Source organism: Centruroides vittatus, unplaced genomic scaffold, assembly GCF_030686945.1.
Source record: "Centruroides vittatus isolate TY-2023 unplaced genomic scaffold, ASM3068694v2 scaffold_2569, whole genome shotgun sequence".
Lineage (NCBI taxonomy): Eukaryota > Metazoa > Arthropoda > Arachnida > Scorpiones > Buthidae > Centruroides > Centruroides vittatus.
In genome coordinates, this window is record NW_027122690.1 from 1,429,376 (window position 1) to 1,456,928 (window position 27,553).

Genomic DNA, 27,553 nt, shown 5'->3' on the forward strand with positions numbered 1-27,553 from the left:
TTGGCCGAAAGGCAAAAAACTTTTTTACACATCCACGAATCTTACGGGCTATTAATAATCACGTGCGCACGTCACGTGATTATTTTTATCTAACCGGTGTTTTTATCTCTTATTGATAAAAATTCGTTCTCGTTAATTAATTTACGGAAGAGCCCATTGGACAATTTTGAAAACGTCACTCAAATTGTTAAACCTAATTTTTTTTTTTATTGACAACAAGTACAGAGTATAAATATTACACATTCACAATATATTGGAGAAACAAAGAAGAATATTGGTAAAATCAGTTGGCATATTGTTTAAAAGCTTTATTTGGGTGTTAGAAATAACGTTAAAACATTCAAGTTGTTAGGGGGAAGAAAAAATAACGATATCGGGAGGTAATTTTTTTTTTATTCTTGCCAATTCTGCTTTTATAAAACCTAAATAAGAAAAAGTTTCGCGCAGAATAAAAACACCTCCGTATTCATCTTCATAAATTAAATTCAATTAGGAAATTAGTCATACAAAAAAAAAAGTGTACAAGTCAACTATTTGTTTTGTAGTGTTTGCCCATAGAAGGTACGGGTGTTGAAGGAGGTGTCAAAGGACACGACTGTAACATGGTTTCGGGTATATCACATTCTTGGTGAAGGCGATCTTGAGTCATTTGTAAAGTGTAGGGATATGGTGCCATTGCGAATTTCGCGACTTGCGCGGCTTTTATCGGATGATCACAGTAAATGTATGGCGTAGCGCTGGAAGGTCTGTGTAACTGAGAACACCTATTTGATAAGCACTTCGAAATATCCTGAAAAAGAAAAAAAAAGTTTAAATTTAAAATACGGGAAAAAATAAGAAAAACAACGACAACAGGGCTATTGTCATACTCACGTCTTGAATATCTGAAGAAATATCTAATGGTTGTTCTTGTTGTCCTTGGCGAAATGTTGCACCGTGAATGTATGGATCCGTCGGAGCAGATGTCGGGCCATAAACGTACGAAGAAACATTCTAAAAAGAAACATTACACGATTGATTGGCAGTAAAAATTCATCAGATTCTTCGGGATAATGTCAGTTGATGCAAGAACTTTATATAAACAGCTAAAATCATAAAATCTTCAACTTGTTTTAACTCTTATCATAGTAGTAATAACCATCAGATTTGTTTACAAAAACATCTGATGCTAGGCCGTAGAAAAAAACGAAGGAATTATACCCATAAACGGGGAGATTAAATCATGGTCCTAATTATGGCTGTTTCTTTATAAAATCTACGTAAATATTGAAAGTGAAATTATTTCACTTTTCTACCAGAAGATTCAGAAATTTATGGTGTCGGGGAGGAGGAAAATGGCATCTTAAAGGATAACTTTTCCACCCTCTCTACGGAAAACTATTGGGTTGGGTCAGACGTGTTACAAGCTAGTGGACTATTTGAAATTAGAGTTGTATTCGTAACGTTGACAAAAAAAAAAAAAAAAAAAAAAAAAAGTGGTCCGACCACAGCGGATCCGTTCCTACAGGTGTGTTATAAATTTTACGAGTCAAAAATCAGAACCTTTTGTATGATTGAAAAATAAAAAGCTAGGAATTACACTTACTTGAGGTTGGTAGACATACTGAGGATGAGGTATCAACATAGAATACGCTGGCTGAAATGGATAGTGTGCTCTTAAAAATATGAACATTCTAGGAATAAATCTAAGATTTTTACCTGTGGTTGGAAATACAAGCCGTACGAAGGCGCATACAGTACACCATAAGTTGAAGGCACGTTGCCGTGATACGATATATTATTACATGTTTGTGAATCTTGAGAAATTTCTAAAAAGTATTACATAAAACTGTAGATATATTCAAAAAGAAAGAATTTTTCCTACGATACTACTAACCTGCATGCTGAGATCGCTATTTAAAAAGACGGGGAAAAAGGTGTTAAAGTTTGTTATGGAAATCATTATAAAGCTCTAATACTACTTACTCTTTTTATTATGGCTGGTGCTATATTTAGACGTTTACCTGTTAAAATAACACTGCCCTAAAAATATACACAAAAAAAAATCATAACCATAAATGCTATGTTAATTTATAACTGAAGACCTTGTGACAAGAACATCAGCTGAGTCTAGTTTCTACAAAACATAGGACAGATATAAATTTTCAGTCTGTAATCTTAATAAAAAAAACCCCCCTTCGATCTGTTCTAAAACACAGGAAAATCTTAATAAAAAAACTACTTCCAACTCAAAGTTCTTGCCTCAAGGTCTGTATTATTTACTATTATTACCTCTTTTTGAAGCTTTTTAGCTTCCTCTTCGGTCTCGAATGTAACAAAGCCATATCTCAAAAAAGTTTTTAAAGAAATATATATTACGTTATTTGCAAAACAATATCAAAAATCAAAACTGAACTTACCCTTTCGACAGGCCAGTCTTATCCGTAATAATCTTCGCCGCTTTCACACTTCCGTACTTGGAAAATAAAGTGTGTAACTCGGCTTCCGTTGTCTGTATAACAAAACAATAACTCTTAATCCGAAACATTAAATTTCTACTATAAAAAAAATAATAATAAAAGAATCGTTTACGTGAGCAGATATTCCTCCTACAAATATTCTATTGGGCACTAACGTATCTGTTGATGTCTGTACACTGGGGACATCTGGACAGCGAGAAGACACTTCGAGGTAACCGTTAGTAGACTAAAAGAGAAATATAAAGTACGTATTTATATAGATATTTTTCATCATATCTTTAAAAATAAGAGATTAAAGTCTACTTTACCATTATTAGCAGTTACAGAAAAATAAACAAACTCGAAAATTACAATACGCTACCAGAGTCACCACTACCTGCCCCCCTCACAACGATTTAAATATGTCCAGTTCGGTGTGCGGGAAATTAAACAACTCTTTAATACTTGCTCGCAAATAATATTTTACGAAAACATTTTTAGTTCGTTTATTAATTTTTTCGATATTCTTTAGGATATATTTTTGATTTTTTGTGGTTAAAAAATATATATATATAAATAATTAATAAACGGAATCCCCCCGGAAAAGTAGTTTCTTCTGAAAAATTTAAATACGTCTTCGCTGTTTAAGAGAGTTAATTGTATTACACATTTCTTATTTTGATTAATATATAAAAAACTAAATAATTTTTGTCTAATTAAAACAGGATGTTTATACACCAAACACTTGATGATTTTTTAGTATTTTTAAAAATAAATTCTAATATTATTGTTGGATGAAAACGATTTCGGACGTTTATTATTTATATATTTTCTTTTCAGTTAAATGGGAAATAAACTGTTTCTGAGAAAACCTATTCCGGTGTTTATCCTTTAGCCCGATTCAGTGGCCATTTAACTCTCTGCTAACTCAACTGGATGGGGCTGGAGGAAGAATGAGGTGTACCAAGAGATGGTATCCCGTGATTAACTTATTGTCTGGATAAGAAATGCTGCTGCAGTTATCAAAAAAGATAAGGATGTACTTGGAGGAAGTACACATAGTTTATTATGTCGTGCTCGTAAATGTATAGATGCCGAAGGTGACCACTTTGAGAATCTCCTCTGATATCACTACTCCAACCTATCATGGATCATCATCGGGTGCAACCACTGTAAGTGCAACCGTAGTTGCTGCATTAACATTTAATATGTCAAACTGCGAAACGTTCATATCGATATATCTTTGTTAGTTAATATTAATAAATTATATGTTCACATAAAAATTTTCATTTACTACGCGCATACATTCATTTTTAGAAGTATTATATTTACTTTTCTTCATGGTATAACCTGTATAAGCTTGCCAACTCCCAAAGAGTTGATTCCGAAAGTTTTCTACTCTAGGAATAAATTTGACTTTTTTTTTTTTTTAAGTTACTCTGAGCAATATCAAAATAATGTCGCGCATTTTTAAATCTGTTTTAAATACCCTTAAAGTTGATAGTCTTGTCGAGTAAATACGAGAGGAATAGGTCTCAATTTGGAAATTGAAAAATTTTAAAACTTTTGTCTAAATTTCAGGAGTCTTCTGGCGAATCCGGGAGAGTTAAGCGCTGAAACTGTCGTAAAATGCCCATTATTAGCATAAATTTTTCGAGCAAGAATGCACCCACAAGTTCTTAATCAGATTTATGTCCGGGCTTCTTGCTGGCCACTTACTTGTCGAGTGTGAACAATGAATACTGGCATTGTCCTGTTGGAAAATTCAAATCCAATCGGGTCCTCCAATTTTTTCTCCGATAGGTATAAATTATTTTTTAGGGTTTCTTGATAACTTTTAGATGTCTGTCTACCAGTTAAAATCACTAAATTTGATAAACCAATAAATCCAAATCAGCCTCACGCCATAACAGAACCACCACCCTTTTACCTGCTGAAAAACCGCACACTTCTTTCCTAATTTCATGCCAGTAATTAAATTATCCAAATTAAATTTCTTTTCATAACTGAAAAGAACTAAGAGTCATTGGTCATTTCACACACATCATGTGATCTTTAGCCCGCTGCATTCTTGCCAATTTATGTTGTTTTGTTAGTGGCGGTTTTTTTTTTTATCATGACAAAAATTTTATATGTAGAACTGCTAAACTTCTTCGACGAACAGTGTTTTTTGATATTTTAAATTTACTTTCGAACAAAATTTGACGAACGGATTTATCCTGTTGTGATGCAAGGGGCACGATTCGATTTTCATCCCTTTGAGATATGATCTTGGGTCTTCCTGATTGATGTTTAGGAGGTATTGGTGATGATTTTCCCAAAATTTTATAAATTCCAGGAGTATATCTGTTCATTAAAACAGTAGGTTCCTTGATACAACTGCCTTCTGCTTTTAATTACCATATTATTGCAATATCTTCCATACTAAACTCTTCCATGTGACATTTTGAAAAGTTTTGATTCAATATTCAAATTATCACTTGACAACAAAGTTAAAGTGTTACTTGACGTTACTTATTATTTTAAGTTTTTTATGCTTAGAATTTTACAAAATTCTGCATTATTATCTGTACTTTTGGGATACCCAAAAATATATTTTTGTTGTTAAATTATTAATATAAAAATCTTTAATTTTAAAATTATCAAAACTCAGTGTAAAGTACTTTAAATATATAAATGGAATCATTCTCATTTTTCTTAAATTCCTAACAATTCTGAAAATTAGTAAAATGTCGATTATCTATACTCTTGGGACACGCTGTATCTCTACTTTTGCCTAAACAGGTCCAGCTTCTTTTAAATTGGAAAAAGAACAGATATAAAAAATGCCTTAATGAAGACACAAAGTATTCTTTTATCTAAAAAAAATTTACATTTTATTTATAAATTTCGAACAAATTTCTGCAAGTAAATTTTTATTACAATTTTACAATAATTTTAATAAAAATTTTATAAATTGCTAGAGACTTGAATCTATAATAATAATATAGTTATTCCTTATTGATTTATAGCCTTATAACTATGAATTCACAAAAATGTATTAAGAAAAGGTTGCTTTGAATATACAGTGGAACCTCGCTTAACGAGCATAATTCGTTCCAGAACCTTACTCGTAATGCGAAATACTCGTTAAGCAAAACAGTTTTCCCATAGAAATTAATGTAAAATATGATAATGCGTTCCATGCTGCCATGATAGCAGAGTGCTATCGAGGTCAAGTGAATGTCGCTTTCAAAGAGATGATCCGAAAATAGCTGATCACTTTTAGCAATAATTATAAATGTAGTTATATCATATTTGTTGAATTGATATTTTTAATGAACATTTGTACATTCTGAATCATCAAAAATAAACTTTTTCCTGTCACGCATATTATAATCTTTTGGTTTTGCTACAAAGGTATCAGGTGCGTGGAAAAGCATTCTTCAAAAGCTGATAGCAGTCATTCAGGAAATACTGCGTTTTAAATACACTCGACGGATCATAGGACGATGCTTTGTGAAGTAAGAGCAAAAAAGGGCAGAATTCTAACGAAGCTTCAGAGGGCGAGTCCGAGTAGACAAAAGGTGATAGCGTCAAAAAGACATTGTTGTTTGCCTTAATACGTGCATTTGATGATAACTTATTTGTGATTAAACGAAACAAAATTAAAATTGTATTAATAAATCTAATTTTCTTTATTTTGATCTTTAAAATCACACCTCGTCCTATATGCGAGATCGTCTTATACGCGAGTAAATACGGTATTTTACGTATAACGTTTATTCAAAGAAAATCACACAATATACATTGTTAACGATAGAGCCGAATCATGGCATAGACAAATGAAACAAATGTCTAGAGCCCGGTCAAACTGTCTATTTTGAAAAGATTTGTAAATAAGATTATTTAAAAATTCAGAAAAGTAAACAAAGTTTTTTCATATTTATATACTTACTTTTTAAAAACTATCTTGGCTTTCATTTAAATTATCTTTTTCATTATTCAATTTATCTTTCATGAGTAAAACATTATATTATTTAAATATTAACCAAAAAGGTAAATTAAACAATTAATTTTTAAGGTAATATTTTTATTGTATAACAACTTTTGTTAAACATTTAATAAAATAAATTTCAATGTTTTTAAATTTATAAACAAACTGTTCAAACTTTTCTAGAAAAACTAAAATTTATTGTTGTATATTAAATATTTTTTTATTAATAAAAATTTAAGATTTGTTTTAGTTTTTCACGTTATTTAGTTTTGTTTTATTTATTGTTTTATATTTTTTGTGCGCTCTATTTCTTGTGGGAGAGGGAGGGGCCCGGTAAGAAGAAAATATCTAGGGCCCCAAAGTGGGTTAATCCGGCCCTGGATAAGGAGCGTGAATCATCATCTTTTCTTCTAGCACAGAATGAACCAACCTGAAATGCGAATTCAATGTGCAGAAAACAAAAAAAAAAACCACAGATAATAGCATGATGGAGCATGCGCACAATCCGAGACTTCCCCTCTCTTTGTCACTCGTTATGCGAACATTCGCTCGTTAAGCGAATTTTCTCATAACGAGCGAATTTTTCAAAAAATGATTTGCTCGTTATGCGAGGTTCAACTGTATATTTAATTACTTTGCATCGAAAATTAAATTACTTCTTTATATAAAGCAATTAAATTTAATTACTTTATATAAAGAAGTAATTTAATTTTCGATGCAATGTTTGGTATACTAATTAAATAAGAAAAATAATACTCAGGTAATTAATTTTCTAATATACCGACCAATATTATCGCAAAATTTCCAATTTTGTCTGATATATTTTCTTTAATAGCATTATGGAATGTCCAGGCACAATGAGATTTCTAAATTATATTTCTACGCCGATCTACTCGAACGATACTTGATTAATTGACGTACTTCAGAACTGAACATGTCTTCGATACGGAAAGAAGAGATTTGCTTCAACTGCTATATACAACCTTGGTTAAATTTTGCGATAATTTTTGGTATACAACCCAACAAGCGTTGTAACTGTCAAGCGAGACAACCTTCGACATCTTAGCGGCCGGATGGCCGAGCGGTGAAGGCGGAAGCCTACCGCTCTGGGGGACCCGGGATCGAATTCGAACGGGTCGAGAAATCCCCAGGAATTTTTCGGGGGGTGGTCCGTTCGAATATGTCGGGCCCCGTCCCTCACCACCCGGTCGCTCCATTGTGGGCCTGGCCGAACCCATAATGGGCCTACTAAAAGAGGCCCTCTTAGTGCCCACAGGGCGGAAAGAGTTAAAAAAAAAAAACCTTCGACATCTATACTAATATATAAAGAGATAACTAAGTTTGGTTGTAACAGGTAATCTCCGAAACTACTCATCCGATTTCAAAAATTCTTTCACCAATATTTAGAATGGACCTTCAGGGTGGACATATGCTATATATTATTCCGTTAAACATTCATATAAATTAAAAGATAACATCTAGGATTAAGGCTTTTATGTCCAACAGATGGCGCTAACTCCGACGACCTAAGTTTGCTTTTCTGTGAGGCATTATGCTTTTCTGTGAGGATGAACTAAAGCAGATCATCTTCTATCTATCTATATAAATAGAATTGTAATGTTCATCTGTTCCTACCGATTCCTTTGAAATTTTGACACAACGTTGCATTTGAATAAACACAAGTTTTTACATAATATACATGTCGAAATTCCCCACCCACCGGGGGAGATAGACGGGATTAAGGCTTACCATGAAGAACTCTGCTCTATTATACTATTTTAGATGCGGTTTTTTGCGTTTTAATAGGGTACGTCAACAGAATATACATTAAAGAGGTATTTTTCGATATTCCCCCGCGGGAAGTGGGACAGGAATAAGACTTACCATGAGAACTCTGCTTCTATTATACTATTTTAGATGCGTTTTTTTTTTGTTTTTTTTTGTTTTTGATTGCGTTTTAATAGGGTTCGTCAAGAGAATGTACACTAAGAAGGGATTTTTTAAAATTCCCTCCACGGGAGAAGTTTTATACATTTATAATAGATACATTTTAAGCCACGACAACGCGTGGCCGGGTCTGCTAGTATTTTTATAAACTAGTAAAAAAATACTACATTCGATTTGTCGAATTATTTGCATGGGAACATTTTGTGTTGGTTCTGTTGAAGCTTCTCCCGACGCATATTTATATATTCCCTTGTGAAGCGTCATTTTCTTTATTCGCTGACGGAGCAACAACAATAAAAGTTGGAATTCTAATTCTATCACTAATTCCTTCATTAATCCTCACGTTTTTAAAATATAACAAAGGTAACTTCGATATAAAATTGAAGAATCCAGCGTTTAAGAATGAAAAGGTATTCCACACAATTAAACAATTGTGTATTATTGGCTTCTCTAATAGTAATTGTATTGATATTTTGGGTAGCAATAATAAATGTACATATTCTTTATCCCGAATAGCATAAGAATGCAACATTTGCAGGTGAAGCTTTCATTTGTTCCATAGAATTTTGATTATGGATCGATTTGGTCATCGGTGGGATTGCTGTTTCTTTATTATTAGCGTTAATAATTGGATTTGTAATCATAAAAGAATTCCAACAGCTGTCCTCAGAACTCACATTGTTAAGAAAACACCAGCATAATCTTCAATTCCGATTGGAAGAATTCATGGCCCGTCATGATGGTTTATGGTATATTGTATCACAAATAAACAATAAATTTAATTTTATTTTGGTTGCAGTTCATATATCTATCACACTCGGAACCAGTTTCAGCGTTTTCACATATCTGTACGTAGATATGAATAACGTTATCAAATATATAACGCTGAGTTTATCTATCATCCTAACTTTTGTTTTTTTATGTATGGATTTGTTACTTGTTATATCGCTTTTTCGGTATGTAAAATACGTTATAAAACTTTATATACGTCTACATTTTAACATAATTCTTCAACTTATTTCAGATGGAAAATATGTTTCAAGATATTCGAAATGTGGTAGACTGCGATCTTTCTCTGCAGTTTAAGTTCGAAGTATGTTGCGGATAATTTCATTGCAATTTAATTACGGTCTATTTTGAAATTTCCTTATAACATATATTTGAAATGTACAGGTCCTGGATTTCATAAAACGTTTTGGGAAGGTAGCGTTAGCACTAAACGTGGGGGGATGTTTCGATATCACAAAGAAATTTCCTTTTAAGGTATATTTCTCACAAATTACGAATTGAGATAATCAATATTTTCTATACTTACTTTATAAATTAATTTATAATTTTTTGCAGCTGGCGAAAACTTTGCACACTGTGTTCTCAGGAGTGTTAAAACTAAAAGGTGTTTCTCATCAAAAAAGAAACTGTACTAATATTTCCTCCAAGAACAACAGCTATTTATTACTAGACAATTATAATTAAAACGAATTATTTTTAGGACACAATATTATTGTGACTAGGCAATTGAATATCTCTTCAGATGTTTACTTCGTCTCTTGAATATTAAATAGTTGCATTGTTCTCTTCATACAGGCTAGTCTGCGTTTGTAGCATAATTATTTGAAAATTTAAATTAAAAAAAAACACAAAAATATACTGTATTATGACGTCATTTCTGCAGAAATTCGTAACAATGGAAATGTATATTTAGATAAAATACAATAAATGTATTCTCTCTGAATATATATTGTTTTTATTTATGTATTTTGCACTGATTTTTTATTTAATTAATTAATTAACCCATCTCGTACATCTTGATAAAAATTCTCTAATTTGCCCGGGAAGAGGGGGACCATTTTTGGTACAGTTCAATGCCGTATACCAAAAATAATAAAATTTGTATAAATATATGAAATAAAATAATTAAAAGTAATTTTTTTAAATTAAAATTTTAAAAAAATTTAACTTTAATTTTTAAAAATATTTTCAAATTTTCCAGCAGGGGTCATCGTTTTTGGCGTCTATTTTGATAACAAGTCAAAGGTGTGTTTCTTTTGTTCTCGTTGAATTGTCGTTAATTGTGACGTTAATTAAATTCATCTGAACCATTTAACGTCTCGTGTAACGGTCGATTGATTTTACTGAATGTCATTCTATAAATTAAATGCAATCCCTTTGTATAAAGACGTTAAATTTGTGCAGTTTTGCCTTTGTTTATTGATAATTAATTTCACATTGATATTTACCCTAACAAAATTATATTTTTTTTATTATAAATTATGTACAATTAAATGCATTTAGTAAATTTTTCGACATTTATTTTTTTATTGGCTTATTGAATCTTTGTTTTTGTAATTTTTCTTGATAAATATGAATAACATTGTTCAACCCATTGTATTGTAAACACAAAACAAAACACAAGTCAACAGAATGTGTATAGATTCATATACTGTATTTGAAACATTGATAACACACAAATGAAAAAAACATTAAATTTATGTTTTTATGGTGAAACTAAACTTTTTTGTTTTTGTTTACAATGATTTTTGACATGTAAAATTTTCAGTATCTTTATTGCCTATTAGTTTTTTTTGTATTGTCATCTGGTAGTTATTTTTTGTCTTCACTTTTTTTTCATTCAAAAGTCATATATGTTTTTTTTATTAGGTAATATCAATCATTTCTATAATTTTAATATATTTTTAACAATTTTCTTTGAGTCACTTTTTTTCTTTTCTTTTTATCTTTACTATGTTTTATGAATTTATATATTATTCATTTTATTTTATTTTATTTTATTTTTTTGTTCGTTAAATTGAAAATTTTGACAATTAGAGGCTGTCCATAAATTATGTCTATGTTTTTCTTGAAATTTTCATTTCTCTCCCCATTGTTCCGGTTTGTCTGAGTTTCCGTGACCCCTCCCCTTGTCGGACGTTCAACAAAACTCGACCCTCCCCAAATCTTTACTACTTTGTGAATAATAAAATGTATAAAGTGTATAAAATTTAATGAAATAAAATGGATGCCCATTGAAGTTCAATCTCTCCCCTCCCCTCGTCTGACTTTGTCCGACTTGTTGTAACCTTCCCTCGGCATGGATGTCATTTATGGATAACCTTTTATCTATTGTAGTGCTTCTCAAATTTTGTGTTCGTGGACCAGTTTTTTCTCATTTTAATTCCTTGTGGACCAGTATTTTTGTGAAATTAAATTAAAATAATTATAAAATTGTGGGAACAAAGTTCAAATGCATTTTTTGTTTTCTATTTTAAGCTTTGGACTGAATTAGTAGGTAAAATACAATAGCAAAATTTGATCCTAATCATTTTGAACAATGAGTTTGTGGGCCATTTTTAAGTAATTTCCTGGATCAATTCTGATTGCCTACTTATTAAACATTAAGTGTTTAATTAATAATAACAAGAGTGATAAAATAATGTTTTTAAAAAACTTATGGATGTTTTAAAATAGTTTTATTAACATAATACATAAAATTATGAAATTTTAAGTGAACTGTCAACGTGGATAGGGTTGTCAGACCTGGTCTCCTTTTTAAGAAATTTCCCGACGTCCTGGCAAATTTTGTTGGAATGCCCACTTGTTCTGTATTTGGCAAAAGAAATGACAAATTAAAATCTCAAAATCATTTTATATGAAACAAGAAATAAATAACACTTTAATCAAATTGGTACTCTTCAATCCTCATGTAAATCATTGGAGAAGAACTGGGAAATATAACATTGCTTTAAATATTAGCATAGTGAATTGTCTATAGTGGCAACAGTGTATTATTTATTTATGTCATTGTGATTGGCACATTTAAATTCAAAAATTCACTTATAAGTTCATAAACTGCCAATAGCTATTGTTTGTTGCTTTTGCTTGATCAATGGGATCAGATCAATCGGAGTGAGGAAAGATTTGGGACTCAGGTGCTCTAAAGTTTTCTTTTACTTTGTCATGCAAAAAAGAAAATGTTATTATATAAGTTAATTATTTAAAACAGGGATTTTATTGCAAGAAGTGACAATGAACATGAAGTCTTGTGTGAACTGTGCTGCTGTACATTTAGCATCATCCATGGTGAGAAGGCAGACATTTTCCAGCATATTGAAACCCAAAAACACAAACTTTGATAGTGCTAGAACTAAATCTACAGCATTGATTAAAAATGTCATCTCTCCCAATTCTGTGAAAGATGCTATTAATGATAGAATAAAGCTTTCCTTCGTTGTTTGTATTTCCACTGATGCTTACAATCATGGCAACAATAAGGTATTTTTTATTGTCACTTAATATTTCACACACAAGAATGGAATGAATAAAATTGCTGCTAGTAGGTTCAATCAAAAATAACATCAGATTCCATTGTTGAACTTTGCACAAACACAATTCAAGCTTGTCAATGCTTGTTGCAATTCAAAATGCATTGTTGGCAAGCTTGTCAAGCTTGCCAACAATGTTTATTTTGAATTGAAAAGATCTTTAAATGATGCCATGGAGGGGATTGGCTGCTCTGCTCATCTCTTGCATAATACAGGTATACTTCACATCAGTAATTGGTTCCAGGAGAGGTGACTTGTGAAATTTACTTGTCACTAGGCTAAACCACAAATAACCATTTCCAGTTCTGTATTTTATTTATTAATGCATTTTTAATAATATATGGTTAATAAGAATCTATTTTAAGCTTACAAACAAACTTTTGCCAGTAGGCAAAAGTTTGTTTGTAAGCTTTTTACTTTTTTACTGTACTATATTAAAAACTAAAATTTATCTAAATTTACTAACATGTACTGTACGTACATACTTGTAAATGTACATGTACTGTACATGTTTACAATTTGGCGATGTTTAAAGTACATCATGGACTCTTTATTTGTTAATGTGGTTTGCTCTAAGACATTATAAAATAAAATTATTTTGTAAGGTTAAATAACAAATACAGTTATTAAAATTATTTTGTGGTAATAGAAAATAAACTAATTTGCGTTAAATTTACCAATAAAGACTGCTAAATAAGACGACAACACAGAGTCACAGATGTTTTCATATTTCGTTCTCTAGGATTTATGATGTACAGTATTAACATTTACTGTAAATGTACGTATTTTAATATGATTTTATATACCTTTTTTTTTTTTTTTGACAAACGACGTATAATCAAGAATGACTTAACTTGAAACGACGTAACCCGAGGTATACCTGTACTGTGTGTACTACTGTAGATGTTGAAGTTATAACAATAAAAATATTTTCTCATTTTTGATAAGTACTGTACAGAGTGAACTATTGAAGGAGTTTTCTGAATTTGTGAGAATTCAATACCAAACAGTTCTCTCTCATTCCAAGATGCGTTAGCTATCATTGTCTTCTGCTTTTGAATGAGTATTGAAGTTGTTTGATGCTTTGAAATCTAACTTCCTCTCGCAAGAAAAATGCTTCTGTAATTTTAATTCGTTTTTCTTCACCCCTAAGTGAAGCCTGTTATTATTTTGTACACAGCTTTTTTCATGTATTGAGTGTAAAGATACTTGAAAACGAAGGGAAAGACAAAAGCATTATTGAAGTTTTGTCCACACTTAAAGAGACAAAGATGATTATCAATGAATGCTATGAAGTAAACTTTCTCCCTATTGGCATGGAGAATGTTTTAGTCAGAAGTCATTTTGCCTGAGGCAAGTGAGCAGTTCTTGGTTGAAGCATGAAGAAACAAGAAAAAAAAAAACAGTTAATAAACAGTTGCTAATCCCTCTTCAGTGTATAAACAGTTGTTTATAGACTGAAGTGGGATTGGCGAGAACGCCGATTCAAAATGCATTTAAATAAAATATCCGAAAAATAAAACTTGAGTGAATGTCAGATTTGAAGGACATAACATTTTGGTTTATTCGTCCAAAAACCAGCCTTTTAAGTGTTATAAAAGTGAATGAGTATATCCAGCAAATATTGTTAATTTTAGCTTTGTACTAAACGAATAAGATTATGAAATAAGAACAGTTTACAAGGATGCTTCTTAATCCACTGATTTGGCAAGAGGTGGAAGAAACATGCTTTGCTTTGATTGAGAAAAACTTGGAAATTAATGACAATGATTTTTTCAACCAATGTGTGAATCTGCAAATTTGTGGAAAATGTGCAGAAAAAGACAATGAGAGATGGAGAGCAATGTCTAGCAAGCAGAACTGACAAATATATTTTTAGAGTTGTAAATTTAAGTGTCAGTATTCAGAATTGTTGGTTAATCTTTCCAGTATTCCTGCACACAACGCACATGTGAAATGAATATTTTGTATGACGACTGTTCAGTGAACCAAAGAACAAAATCATCTAGACTTTAGTACAGTGGAAAACATATTGCAAGCTCTAGTAAATGAAAATAAGTCATGTTCTGAATTTTATAATTATAGGGAAAAAGTCCTCTTAAAGGATGCTAAGAGTTCACTCAAATATTAATATATCAAACTATTGTATGTGTAATCCAGTTGAAGACTGGGCACAGTCATAGAAAACTATATAATTTCAGTTCTTTTTTTTTTTTTGTCAAAATATTAAAAATCAGGGATTAACAATGTTTCAAATATGTTCCATGTTGTTTAAAATAAATTTAGTTAAATTTAATCTCCATGTCTAAATAATATGTCCTGTTTTTTTATTTTGGAAATCTGGCAACCATAGTTCTGGACCAGTAATAAACTGCAGATTACAATTTCAATAGCACTGATTTATAATACTTCCCCTTTACTTTAAGTTAAATTCTCTATTTACTAATGTGTGTGGTGTTCTCTATAATCTTTGTGTGTTTGTTACCAATTTTGATATTGGTATTATTTTCAAGATCTCTTTTTTATTTTGTTTTATTTTTTTAATTTTTAAATTAAAAATCAATAAGTTAAAACAAATAAATTTTCACAATAAATTAATAAACTGTTTTATTGATATTATTAAATTGAATTTTTAATATTTTCTACAAAATATTTTTAGCTTAACATTTTTGGAATATTTTTCTAAATTTAAAGTATATAATATCATTCTTTCTTTGTAGAATTTTTCTTAACATACCATGGATCAATGTGATCAGCTTCGCCTTAAAAAGCTTCATTCAAAACTAATGAAGGATGTTAGAGTTTCTTATATTTTACCATATTTGTCAGAAGTATTAACGGATGATGATGAAGATTTAATTAAAAATGAAAAAACAGAAAGAGGGAAGATAAATATGTTGCTCAACATACTTCCACGCAGAGGTCCTCAAGCCTTTTCTTGTTTTTGTGAAGGTTTAGCTGAAAATTATGATTGGTTATATAAAGAGCTTATTTCCTTAAACATCGAAGAAGAAGTTAACAATGATATTAGGATTGATAAGAGAATTCAGGGTAAGACACTTATGTTCAATTATAGTGAAATCTAATAATTTTGATGATTCTAATGTAAAAAAATGGAAGAAGATCACGATGATAACTTTCGTTATTGTCATGTTATTCATGTTATACGGTAAATATCAAAGTAATTGGATTCTTTATCAAAGAAAGTCATTTTTTAATTTACTAGAAATTTTTAATTGAGAAACAAAATTTGGTATTGTTTTTTGTAAGCTATCTTCAGATTTAGTCACAAGAACAAAAAAGAAATTTAAATCTAGAATCAAATAGATTTTAACATAAATAGTAAAAAAAAAAAAAAACAGTAAGTAAAAATGAATATAGAATATATAAAACTTTATTGTATAAAAATCTCTCTAATATATTTTCACTATTTTTCTGTAAATAAAATAAATGACCGAAACTGTAAAATGTGAGTAATTAATAAATATACAATATATTGAGCATTCAAATAAAACTTCGTGATGCCGGTAAGAAGTTCATATCTCTTCTATTTAAATAGCCATAGAAATCCTCTTTTCAGTAAATTTAATAAAACTAGAAAACTTAGATGAGAATTAAAAATTATATTCGTACCACTTGGTTTCATTCTACTGTATTTTTAATATTGCAAGGAATATTAATTTTGTTATATGTTTCTATTCAAATGTTATCTTTGTGTTCCTTTAACCTTGCTGATAATATTATAATTGTGTAACTTCCATATGCAGTTTTCACAAAGAAATTTATACCTGATGTACCACTGCAGGTTTTTTCTATTACTCACAATAATAGGAAAATTTAAACAAGTAGATTAACAATACATAATAGATTTTACGCAGATGATATTAATTCAATACATTAAATAATAAAGAAAAATATACCCATATTTTTAACAGATTTTTTTATTTAATTGAGTATTTAATGCTAGATTTTTTCACTTTCACATGAACAAATACAATATGAAAAACAAATAATTGTTATTACAATGTCTTTAGACTCATACTAGATCTGAAGTAACATGCTACAGAATAGATTAGATATCAATATTCTAGATTTATTCTAGTTATTTAAAATTAAGATAAAACTAACCTTTGACCTTAATGAAAACAGATATTAACAATTTAAAATGATCCTGATAGATTGTTTAAGATTAATAATTAAAAAATGAATTATTAAAAATTATTGAAAAGCTGGAAAATGTATCTAGCAGACACAAAGACAACTAATAAATTCCAGTAAATGTTTTGCTGAAATTTATTATGGTTGTCTTACACACCTGATAAAATTGAAAATTTATGCATCAAAACTAATTTATTGGAGTCTATGAAAGAATATCAGAAGATATAGAAGTCTGTTGTTTATACTATATTGGTCTTGATTGATCAAAAATTTTGAGAAAGTGATACTTAAATTGGAGTTTTATTTATCATTTGTTTAACCAAATACAATAAGTTTTTCAGAAATTAATAATTTTGAAATTTATATAAACAATATGCTACAGAATAAACAAATTCTAATTTTATGTTTACAGGTTACATTTACAAAGCACTATCAAACATAACTAACAATGATAATATACAAGAAACGTTTAGAAAAGATATTTATTATTTCGTCTTTGTGAATAAATTTATATTAAAACATAATTTTATTTAAAAGTTTAAAGAATTTTTTTTAATAATAAACTTTAAAAAAAACAAAGAATAATTTCATACTATTTGGAAATATGGATTTTTTCTTTTTCTCTCTGATTTTGTATACAGTAATTTTCAGTTCTTTGGTGACACTTTGTATTATTGTTCCGTATGCAAATACTGTAGTAAATTTTCCAAAAATTTTTAATTGATTTGAATTTAAAAATTTGATTAAATGACTTTCAAAATTATTTTCTGAAATTAGTCAATCCCAAAAATTTTAATTCCATTTCTAATAGGATGATCTGTTTTTTGGAAAAAATATACCAGTGTTAGTAAGAAAAATTCAGAACTACTATTATTTTATTCAAATTTTTTTTTTTTTAAATAAATTATTGTCTGTGCTGTTATGGGGATGGAGAAGCTTCCAATTAATGCATTTTGTAAAAGACAATAATTTAGTTGAATTAATATATATACATCATCTATTATGCACACTGTTGCATTCAATAAAATTAAATATTAAAAAAAAATTTATTTTGTTGTTTATATGGGGGTTAGATGAGTCAAATTCCTAAACTTTTAAGAAAATAAACTAGGGGTTGCAGAGTAGACGAGGGAGATGACAGTTGGAGAAGGTGTGAGGAGAACTGAAAATGGTTATGGACACTAGAACATTATCATAATATCCATAATTTGAAGACGGTTACGAACACTAGGATATTATTGTCCTTTCTATTACTATTCCTACATTTATAACTTAAAATTTATTTTAGGGACTATTTCTGAATTGAAAAACAAATTTAAAAAAAATTTATTGTATGACATGAATAATTATGAATTTGTTATCTGTACAATTTAATTTTAATGATAAAAATTTCCTTGACCTAAACAATATTATAGCATATTATGTTTAATTTGTTAAACTTTCATACTTTTTGTGTATCTTTTGTGAAATCTATTGTGATTTTATTATATACAAGCCTTAAATGTATTTATTGTATTTTTAGAGATTAATAATGAAATGGTTGATGTACTAAGAGAAAATAATCATCTTGTTCGAAATTGGAGAACACTTGCACATCGTCTTGGCATGTCATCTTGTTGTAGCACTATTCAGATTCAAGCCAACATTTATTTATGGGATCTAAAAGAATGTTTTTTGAATTTGATGGAAAAATGGCATGCTCAAGAAGGACATAAAGCCACTGTTGGTAATTTAATTGATGCTTTAAGGCAAGAAAAGTTTAATGATGCAGCAGGTATATAATATCGTTTAAATTATATTTTGAATAGTAATTTTAATTCATAATTTCTGTTTAATTTTTAGTTTAAGACTAGAATTATCAATATATTTAATAATAATTCACACATTTTTTATTTACCTGTAGGCCTACACAGTGGTGATATTCAGCGGGTTCGCACAGGTTCGGCTGAACCCATTGTTAAAATTTTCAGTTTTCCGAACCTTGTTAAACGCACGGAACATTTCTCAGTGGTTTTGTTTTTTTTTTTTTTTAAATATATTAAAATATATGTATTATACTCTGTAATACTACTAAATTAGAGCCTTATATCCCGTTTGCACTGAGCATTTCAATCTAGATTGTGAGCACGATCGGGGACTATGTCTTGGTGTGATCTCTCTTGATCGTTTCAATCTCGACCGAAACGAGGTTTAATCGCGATTGATTCAAGAGAGTTCTTGAAACTAGATCCAGTCATAAGAGAGATCCCACAATGCCACGTGCGCGAGATAATACAAGATGGCTGTGGAACACGTGTCGGGCTATGGACAGTGAAATAAAAAGGATATTGTATTTTGAGAAATGATGACATCTGTCTATTATCAGCAGTGCCATTCGGGGTGAAAAATTTCTCTGCCTAAAAAAAAAAAAAGGTCGACAGCACTAATATACTATTGTCACCTGGTCTTCACCCAGGGCTCGTTACGTTCCAAATATGCCACTGATTATTAGATATATCGCAAGACAAGGTATTGTATTTATTTCTAGCCAAAACTTCCATTTCGTTTGTCGGCGATTGTCAGGGGAAAATTTTCTGCTAGCGAACCCTTTGTTAACTATTTCGAATATCACTACTGGGCCTACATATTTCTCTGTCTGTCTGTGTGTGTTCAAAAAGTTACAGAAATGAGCATGTAGAATGAAAAAAGTATCAATGATACAACTTTTTATGATTTACAAAAGATCAGTTTCGTGAATTCATATGATAATAATTATAGAATTATCTCATTTGCACATATGTAATAGTATGTATTTTCATAGAAAAATAATTAAAGTAGCAAAACCTTTCAAAATTTATCAGGAAATGATTAGAACAGAAAATATACATCAAATTTTGCTTTAAATTGGAGGGAACCAATAGAAATGAATGTCACGATAAAATGGGCTTTCCAGGGGTGCTAAATAAAAACCAAAATGTTATGTTATGAGTGAAAAATTTTAAATTGGAGAAATTACTATTGTAATTGATGATCGATGTAGTGTACAACTCTGAATTGCAAGAATCAATGGAAATGTTGGGCAAATTTAATCAATTATCAATTATAGATGGAAAAGTAACTATTTAAGAGATTGCAGAACAGCTGGCGATATCTATAGGAACATATCATGCATGCCATCATAATGGCTCTTAAGCTGAAATGTGTACTGGCAAAGTTTGTTTTTCATTTTTTCACCGACTAGCAAAAATAACTGCATGGAAATACTTGATACTGATCCAGGTTGGATTGTGAATCTTCTTACTGACAATGAAATGAAACTTAGGTGTATAGTGTAGTGTCTAAGAAGTATTGAAGGTACTCCAGACGGTACTCCCAATAAGTTGGGTAAAATGTATGCGTGAGGACTTCACATAGACAATTCCTTAACTTTCAATTAACAAAGTTTTAATAATAGATAAATACATCAGAACTTACACTACTTACTGCCAGATACAACTAACACCACTCACGACAATTAATAGATCCTTTACGAGGAGCCAATCATGTGATTTAAATAAAATTAATTTACAATATAATTTACAGATGAAAGTTACTTGCTGAATTTCCTAGTATGAGAACAAATTTTCTTTCTAGGGGTCCAAGAATCCACTCTCAACAGTCTCAGCCACGTAGTTCACTGATGAGCTCAGAGAATGATAATATTAGTCTTATCTGGTTATGCACCCCAAACACTCAGCCTAATGATAATGATAATTTATCATGATGTATAACTTACTATGATGTGATCCAATTGTGTCTTGAGTGGTTTGCTACCAGTCATCCAAACTGGGTCATGTCCTTCTTTCTTCCTACTTCACTCCCCACTCCAAACAAGCCTATGTACGTCTGATCCAAGTCCTGGTTAGAAAAAAAGATAGCTTATCCGCACATGGGATGCCAATTTATACATCCCGCCATCATACTACATCACACCCTTCACGTAGTCATCATACAACCAATCGTTGCACAGTAGATGACACCGTCCCAAAAAGGTGCTTCTACCTGGACGAAAAATATTAACATTTCTTCATTTACACAATTACAATTACAATTTCAGGCAGGGACTAATGAAACATATTAAACAAAGGACATAAATATGTACAAAAGTCATATGAAAAAATTATATATAGTGATGCAGCACTACAATAGCTTTGAGGATAATTGAGTGAATATCCATTCACTCAATTATCCTCAAAGCTATAGACCTAAGTTTCGTTTCATTGTCAGAAAGAAGATATAAGTCTAAATCAGCAAGAGATAAGCCTAAATCAAATTAGAATGCAAACATTTTCAGTCCGATTCTTTTTTGACACAAAAGGGATTTTTTGTTTATAAATTTAGTTCTGAAGTCCAAAAAATTATTTATCTTACCATTTTTCAGTGATTACATGAAGCAATTTGCCTGAAACAACTTTAAAAATAGTGGCAGAAAGATTGGATAGCCCATCATAACAATACCATGCCACATAAAGCCATTACCTGGTAAAACATGGAACTGCTATTCTTCTGCCACCATCTTATTCCTCTGATCTAGCTTTTAGTGATATTTTTCCATAACTAAGATAAAACAATAATGGTTTGAGTCAACAAAATTTATACGTGATTAATCAAAGAAAATTTTCAGATCTCTAAAAGAAGTTGAATTTTTTTAAAAATGTTTCTGCAATGGAGAAATCATTGAAGAAACTGTATTGAAGTACAAGGTGATTATTTTGAAAAATATTAATTTCTTTGAACCCTAATACATAATTTTGATTTTTTAAACCCATTCTTGGAACTTTTTGAACACATTTAGTATACTGTATATATATATATATATATATATATATACAGGGTGGGCCAACGAAAATGAAACGGCAGAGTGTTCATGTTCGTCCAAGCAAATCGCTCGGACAGGTCGATTTTATACTCGAGGGGACATCTTTTGCAATAAAGTTTTTGCGATTCTGAATACAACAGACAACAAAAAATTTTAAAAACTCATTTATTTTGTATTAACTAAACAAACATTTATTTCGAAAAAAAATGTTTGTTTAGTTAATATTCAGATTCGCAAAAACTTTATTGCATAAGATGTCCCCTCGAGAATAAAATCAACCTGTCCGAGCGATTTGCTTGGACGAACACGAACACTCTGCCGTTTCGTTTTCATTGGCCCACCCTGTATATATATATATGATATGAGCCTGATTGAAAAATAATGCAACTAAATTTGTATTGTGCATTATGGCAGCATTTGCATAATACAAATTTACTATATTTGTAAAAGTCATTATTCATTTATATAATACTGTAGTTATTTGCATAATTCTTCCTGAAAGAATTTAGCAAAACATTGCATCTAATGTCTGTCTTTAGTGCTGAAATATTTATCATTTAATTAATAATAGTAGTAGTAATATAACTCAATATAATCTGGCAATCATTTGGCTTTATCACAAAATCTTCAATTTCTTCAGCCAACACAATAAATACTACTGGATAATAAATTTACATTATCTAACATCACAAAATACATAAAAATTGATTATTATTATTAATTACTACTACTAACCAATTTTTTAAAATCTATTTGAAATATATTTAATATATATATATATATATATATAGAATAAAATTTAATAATTTAATATATATATATATTAAATTATTAAATTTTATTCTGTTAATAAATGTTTTTAATTTACAAAAATTGATGCAAATTTAATAATTTTGTTACCAAATGTAACTTAATTTCTTCTATGTGTTGAAATCATGTCCTTCTTTAAATTATATTTTGAGATTTGTAACTTAATATATTATGAAAAGATCCTTCTTAATAGTTTTTAGTACATGGCAAATAAAATAATTTCTACAATATACAGAAAAAGTTATACAGTGGTACCTCGTATAACGTATGCCTCGAATAACAGATGCTGCGAACAACAGACTTTCTGTTTGGCCGTTACGTGACTCAAGCATTGGACTGGCTGCGAACAACGGACTTTCCGTTTGGCAGTTACGTGAAGCAAACAACAGACTTTCTGCGAACAAGTGCGAATGATGTTTCCACTCTTTTGCCATTACCAATGACAATCTGCTATTTTTAGATGTTTTCCTCTTCTTGGCTTCCCAGAATAGCTTCTTGATGTAGGTATTTTGGGAACCTTTGAAAACAGTTGCTCTTTGGCTGCAGAAGAGTAAGCTGTTTTTTTCTTCTTCACGAGTAGCCTCGATGGTTGAGCTCATTCGCTGCCTGAAGTACAGAGCTTCCGTTGGGATTCGGCTTGCTCCCTTGTTTATTACGTACTGTACTTCATTTCAGTGCAGGGTATTTACATTTATTCAAGTGTTGTGCAAATCATGGCTTCTAAAAAAAACAGAAAGGTGATTTCAATTGAAACAAAGCAAGAAATAATCAGAAGGAGTGAAAGTGGGGTAAAACAGTGTGACCTTGTCAAAGAGTTTGGTCTCAGCAAGAGCACCATCAACACAATTTTAAGCTAGAAAGACGCCATCAAGTCAGCTAAGGTTACCAAGGGAGTCTCCAAGATCTTCCATGTGAAGCGTAGTCTTCACTCCATGATGAAATAGAAAGGTTTGGATCAATGACAGGCAGGTGAGAGGTGATATCTCTACCCAAGAAATTATCTGTTAAAAAGCCAAACTCATCTATGACAAGTTGAAGAAAAACACTCCTGGAACAAGCAGCAGCAGTGGCAATAAAGAAGAGGAGTTTAAAGCCAGCAGGGGGTGGTTTTTTAGGTTCAAGAAAAGCTGTGGAATCCACAGCATCACCATGTATGGTAAGGCTGGCAGTAATGACAAGGAAGAAGCAGAGAAGTTCTGTATTGATTTCAACAATTTCTCAAGAATGAAGGATACTGCCTGCAACAAGTTTTTAATGCTGACGAAACTGGTCTTTTCTGGAAGAAGATGCCCAACAGGACCTTCATTCCCAAGGAGGAAAAGACTTTGTCTGGACACAAGCCCATGAAGGACAGGCTGACACTCCTGTTTGCAGCCAATGCCAGTGGAGACCTGAAGATCAAACCCCTGCTGGTTTACCATTCTGAAAATCCCAGGGTTTTCAAGAAGAACCACATTGTCAAGTTCAACCTGCCTGTCCATTGGAAGTCTAACCAAAAAGCCTGGGTGACCCAGGTTGTCTTCAAGGAATGGATCCTGGAAACCTTTGCTCCTGCTGTAAAGAAATACCTGCTGGACAAAGAGCTGCCACTCAAAGCCCTGCTGATACTGGACAATGTCCCTGGTCACCCAAAAGACCTGGAGGAGATCCTGGAAGAAAGCTATCCTTTCATCAAGGTGCACTATCTACCAGCAAACACCACTGCCATCCTTCAGCCAATGGATCAGCAAGTCATTGCCAACTTCAAAAAACTGTACACCAGAGCTCTCTTCATGAAGGTGTTTGAAAAATGTCAGCTTTGTGGAAACATGACTGTCCGAAAGTTCTGGAAAAAGAAGTTTGATGTTCTTGTGGCAATCAGACGCATCTAGAAGGCCTGGGGAGAAGTCATGCAGAAGACCCTCAATTCAGCCTGGAAGAGGCTTGTTCCTGAATGGACCCAGGAAGAATTAACTGAGGATATAGAAGTGGTGCAGGAGATCATCTCAACGGCCCAAGAGTTGGAATTGGAGGTAGAAGTAGAAGATGTGGAAGATGCTCATTGAAGAACACCAAGAAGAGCTGACAACTGAAGAGCTCCAAGCACTTCTGGCCCAGGAACATGATGAAGCTCAAAGGGAAGCTTCATCTGACAAGGAGGAGGAGGAGTAACCAATCAACCAATTTTAACTGCTGAAATCAAGGACTTCCTTGTCAAATGGGGAGAGGTTCAAGAGTTTACCAACACTCACTATCCAAACAGAGCTGAGGCCAACAGGATCAATGATCTTTACAATGACACTCTTGCTCGTCATTTCCGATAGGTGTTGAAGAAGAGAGAGAGACAGACCACCTTGGACATGTTTTTCAAGAAGTCAGCTGCCAAAAAACAAAGGATGGAACAAGAAGAGTTGATCTGCAAGCCCCAGTAGCCTCTCCTGAATCTGACTCGATTAAAAAACAATAAAAAGAGACCTGCTGCAATGTGTAAAAAGTGTGTGTCTGTATGAATGTGTAAAGAAAGTGTTCCTTCACCTCCTCCTCCTCACAACATCTGACTACCCAGCATAATTGGTGACTGATCCATTTTCATTTTTTTTTTATGGTACAGTACGGTTATTTTATGCTGTGGAACGAATTATATGTTTTAACGTGTATTTCTACGGGAAAATGCATTTCGTATAACAGACGTGCACCTGAAACGGATTAAGTACGTTATATGAGGCACCACTATATATAGAATATGAAGGAATTATTAATAATACAGAAAGAGCATTACAAATTATTTATTTTTATTATTATTATTATTATTATTATTATTTTTTTTTTTTTTGAAATAAGATATTTCGTTGGTATTTACAATGATTATTTTTCAGATCTCTTGGAAGAAAAGTTTATTACTTAATTTCATTGTGTTACATTAAAAGTGCAATAGTTTTCAAAAGACTTATTTGAAAAGAAGTTTTTATTACATTTCTGCAAAGTGTAAGATTAAAATTTGAAAGTGTTTATGAATATCTATAATTTTGAATTTTGTAAAAATGTTAAATGCTCATTTATAAAACAATCATAATATTATTTACATAAATAATGAATGTATTTTAATAATTTTTCTCCAAGAAAATATATTCTGTTGAGTAGTTTAATGCTTAATTTTGAATGATATAATCTGTAAATTAACAATTATAAAAGTTAAATCATAAAATGTTTGTAAAATTATATCTGATTTTTAACTACTTTATTAAAATTATCATTACATATAATATTTGGATAGAAAAGCTATTAATTTAAAATTATATCTTTTTATATAAATGATAATTGTGATTCATATCAACTGTGAATTTTAAACAATAAGAAATTTTAAATGTGTTGGAAGTATTGAATTCATTTAAAGAAACAATTTGTTATATATTTTAATATTATTTGATTGTTCTTACTGTAGTTATACAAAATTAGATTTTGTATTTTGTTATTCAAATTATGCATTTGTATAATCATTTACATGCTCATTTCAAGTATTATTCATTTCTAGCATGATTTATAAAATATGCCAAATTTATAAATTGTTGATACCAGGTACCTTTTTTATAATTCAATTTTTACTTAATATGATATACATATTATCATTCTTCAATTAACCGGTTTTTTTATATGAGATACAATTATAATGTATCTCATATAAAAAAAAATTTATATGAGATACATTATAAATTTTTTTTATATGCATAACATTATTCATAATTGTCATGAGCTTGCAATATAATTAATTTTTATAATACGCAATATATACTTTATTTACCAAGTTATCTTTTATTATTTTTTATGCTGTGTTTTTCTTTGTTAAAAATAATTTTTTGTCGTTATTCTGAATGCTTTCCTTTTTATTTTTTATATGAGGTGCAGTATGATTTTTACATGACAAAAATTGCTGCAAACTGTAAATAGCATGTTTTTATGTAGTGTATGTGTATATTTGAAGAATGTAAAAAATAAAAGTTGTAATACTTTTTACATATTTCATAAGATCTTGTTTAAAAGCATAATTTAAAGGTAATTTTGAAATTTGTTTTGTGAATTTAACATACATGGTAGAATCAATTTTGGACTCACTTATAATGATGACAATAACCAAGTGATAACATTAAACAGTTTAATTAAATAAGACTACAATTAAATCCAGGTTTTTTTGACTCTGATATTAAAAGAACTAACTCGAAGATTTCTCAAGGATTTTATAGATGATATGAAAATGTGATTATTTTACATAAAAAAAGTTAAATAAGCTATATTATATATGTTATGGCAAAAGTGGTTAATCAGGGATTATGCGTAATCACCACAATAAGGTAATAAGGGTGGGTTATGTGTGTATTTTGAATTAAAATATAAAATTTGTGCTTGTAGAACAGCTGTTGCTTTACAGGTGCGGGATAAACAATGGAGCAAGTTGTGCAAAGGTTTTATTTTTAGTAATTTTCCGCGGGTTATTTATATATGTAGAAAATAAGGTAACAATTAAACTTTAGGCTCTATTGCAGTATAACATACAAGGACCCCACTCACTGAGTTATGATTTAACAAAAGTTTTTCAGAATTATATCAGTAATACACAATATTTTTTGAATACTCCTGGGCACGGGTACTCTTTGATACCAAAGCAAATGAAAATATAACAACTCATATCGCACAACTTCAGTGGCAGAAAGTAATCATACAAACATAAAAAAGGAGAAAAATTTAAACTGATATAAAATAGTAAATACATTCTTATACAAACAAATTAGTTTAATAAAAATGTTGTACAGTACATAATATACGAGTATATTGGATAATACATAAGTATACGGATACATTAAACTAAGTCAAGAATGAGAAATATAACGTTTAGACTGGTAAAAAACAGGTTGCTTATTTTGCCACGTTGATTAATTTATTATTTTTCATCTCTGTTATAAACTGAATTACTCCTTACAAAAAAAATCATTTCTATTAATTCAGCATTCACCGAAGTTCTTAAATCATATTTAATAATTTTAAGAGCAGAAAATAAACGCTCTACCGAAACTTGGTTGGTGACAATGCCGTGACA

General features: G+C 30.5%; 4 protein-coding genes across 4 annotated transcripts in view; 2 read left to right on the plus strand and 2 right to left on the minus strand.

The window, feature by feature from the left end:
- The window catches only part of LOC136987706 (protein disulfide-isomerase-like), a 111,308-nt gene that overhangs the window by 18,048 nt on the left and 65,707 nt on the right, over window positions 1-27,553 (minus strand). The window lies entirely within an intron of this gene.
- Window positions 185-3,498, minus strand: LOC136987678 (protein boule-like). The gene is made up of 10 exons (XM_067285429.1): window positions 3,403-3,498; window positions 2,572-2,685; window positions 2,400-2,491; window positions 2,272-2,326; window positions 1,966-2,022; window positions 1,877-1,892; window positions 1,699-1,808; window positions 1,586-1,636; window positions 874-993; window positions 185-790 (listed from the first exon to the last, which is right to left on the minus strand). Exons 1-10 carry the CDS (start codon window positions 3,496-3,498, stop codon window positions 527-529), a joined length of 975 nt encoding a protein of 324 aa, XP_067141530.1. The 3' UTR covers window positions 185-526.
- On the plus strand, window positions 3,416-9,902 carry LOC136987746 (uncharacterized). Its single transcript, XM_067285509.1, has 4 exons — window positions 3,416-3,610; window positions 9,386-9,454; window positions 9,535-9,624; window positions 9,706-9,902. The coding sequence occupies exons 1-4, from the start codon at window positions 3,530-3,532 to the stop codon at window positions 9,832-9,834; spliced, it is 369 nt and encodes a 122-aa protein (XP_067141610.1). The 5' UTR covers window positions 3,416-3,529; the 3' UTR covers window positions 9,835-9,902.
- On the plus strand, window positions 10,355-25,662 carry LOC136987745 (death domain-containing protein CRADD-like). Its single transcript, XM_067285508.1, has 4 exons — window positions 10,355-10,395; window positions 15,401-15,731; window positions 18,361-18,612; window positions 25,341-25,662. Exons 2-4 carry the CDS (start codon window positions 15,419-15,421, stop codon window positions 25,367-25,369), a joined length of 594 nt encoding a protein of 197 aa, XP_067141609.1. The 5' UTR covers window positions 10,355-10,395; window positions 15,401-15,418; the 3' UTR covers window positions 25,370-25,662.

Coding starts and splice junctions, on each gene's coding strand:
- LOC136987678 (XM_067285429.1), bottom strand. CDS start 3,498: ATGTGTACTTCCTCCAAGTACATCCTTATCTTTTTTGATAACTGCAGC. Junction 2,686..3,402: donor TCACGGGATACCATCTCTTG/GTACACCTCATT, acceptor TTTCTCTTTTAG/TCTACTAACGGTTACCTCGA. Junction 791..873: donor TTTCTTCAGATATTCAAGAC/GTGAGTATGACA, acceptor TTTCTTTTTCAG/GATATTTCGAAGTGCTTATC.
- LOC136987746 (XM_067285509.1), top strand. CDS start 3,530: ATGCCGAAGGTGACCACTTTGAGAATCTCCTCTGATATCACTACTCCA. Junction 9,455..9,534: donor CTCTGCAGTTTAAGTTCGAA/GTATGTTGCGGA, acceptor TGAAATGTACAG/GTCCTGGATTTCATAAAACG. Junction 9,625..9,705: donor CAAAGAAATTTCCTTTTAAG/GTATATTTCTCA, acceptor AATTTTTTGCAG/CTGGCGAAAACTTTGCACAC.
- LOC136987745 (XM_067285508.1), top strand. CDS start 15,419: ATGGATCAATGTGATCAGCTTCGCCTTAAAAAGCTTCATTCAAAACTA. Junction 15,732..18,360: donor GATTGATAAGAGAATTCAGG/GTAAGACACTTA, acceptor TTGTATTTTTAG/AGATTAATAATGAAATGGTT. Junction 18,613..25,340: donor AAAGTTTAATGATGCAGCAG/GTATATAATATC, acceptor ATTATTTTTCAG/ATCTCTTGGAAGAAAAGTTT.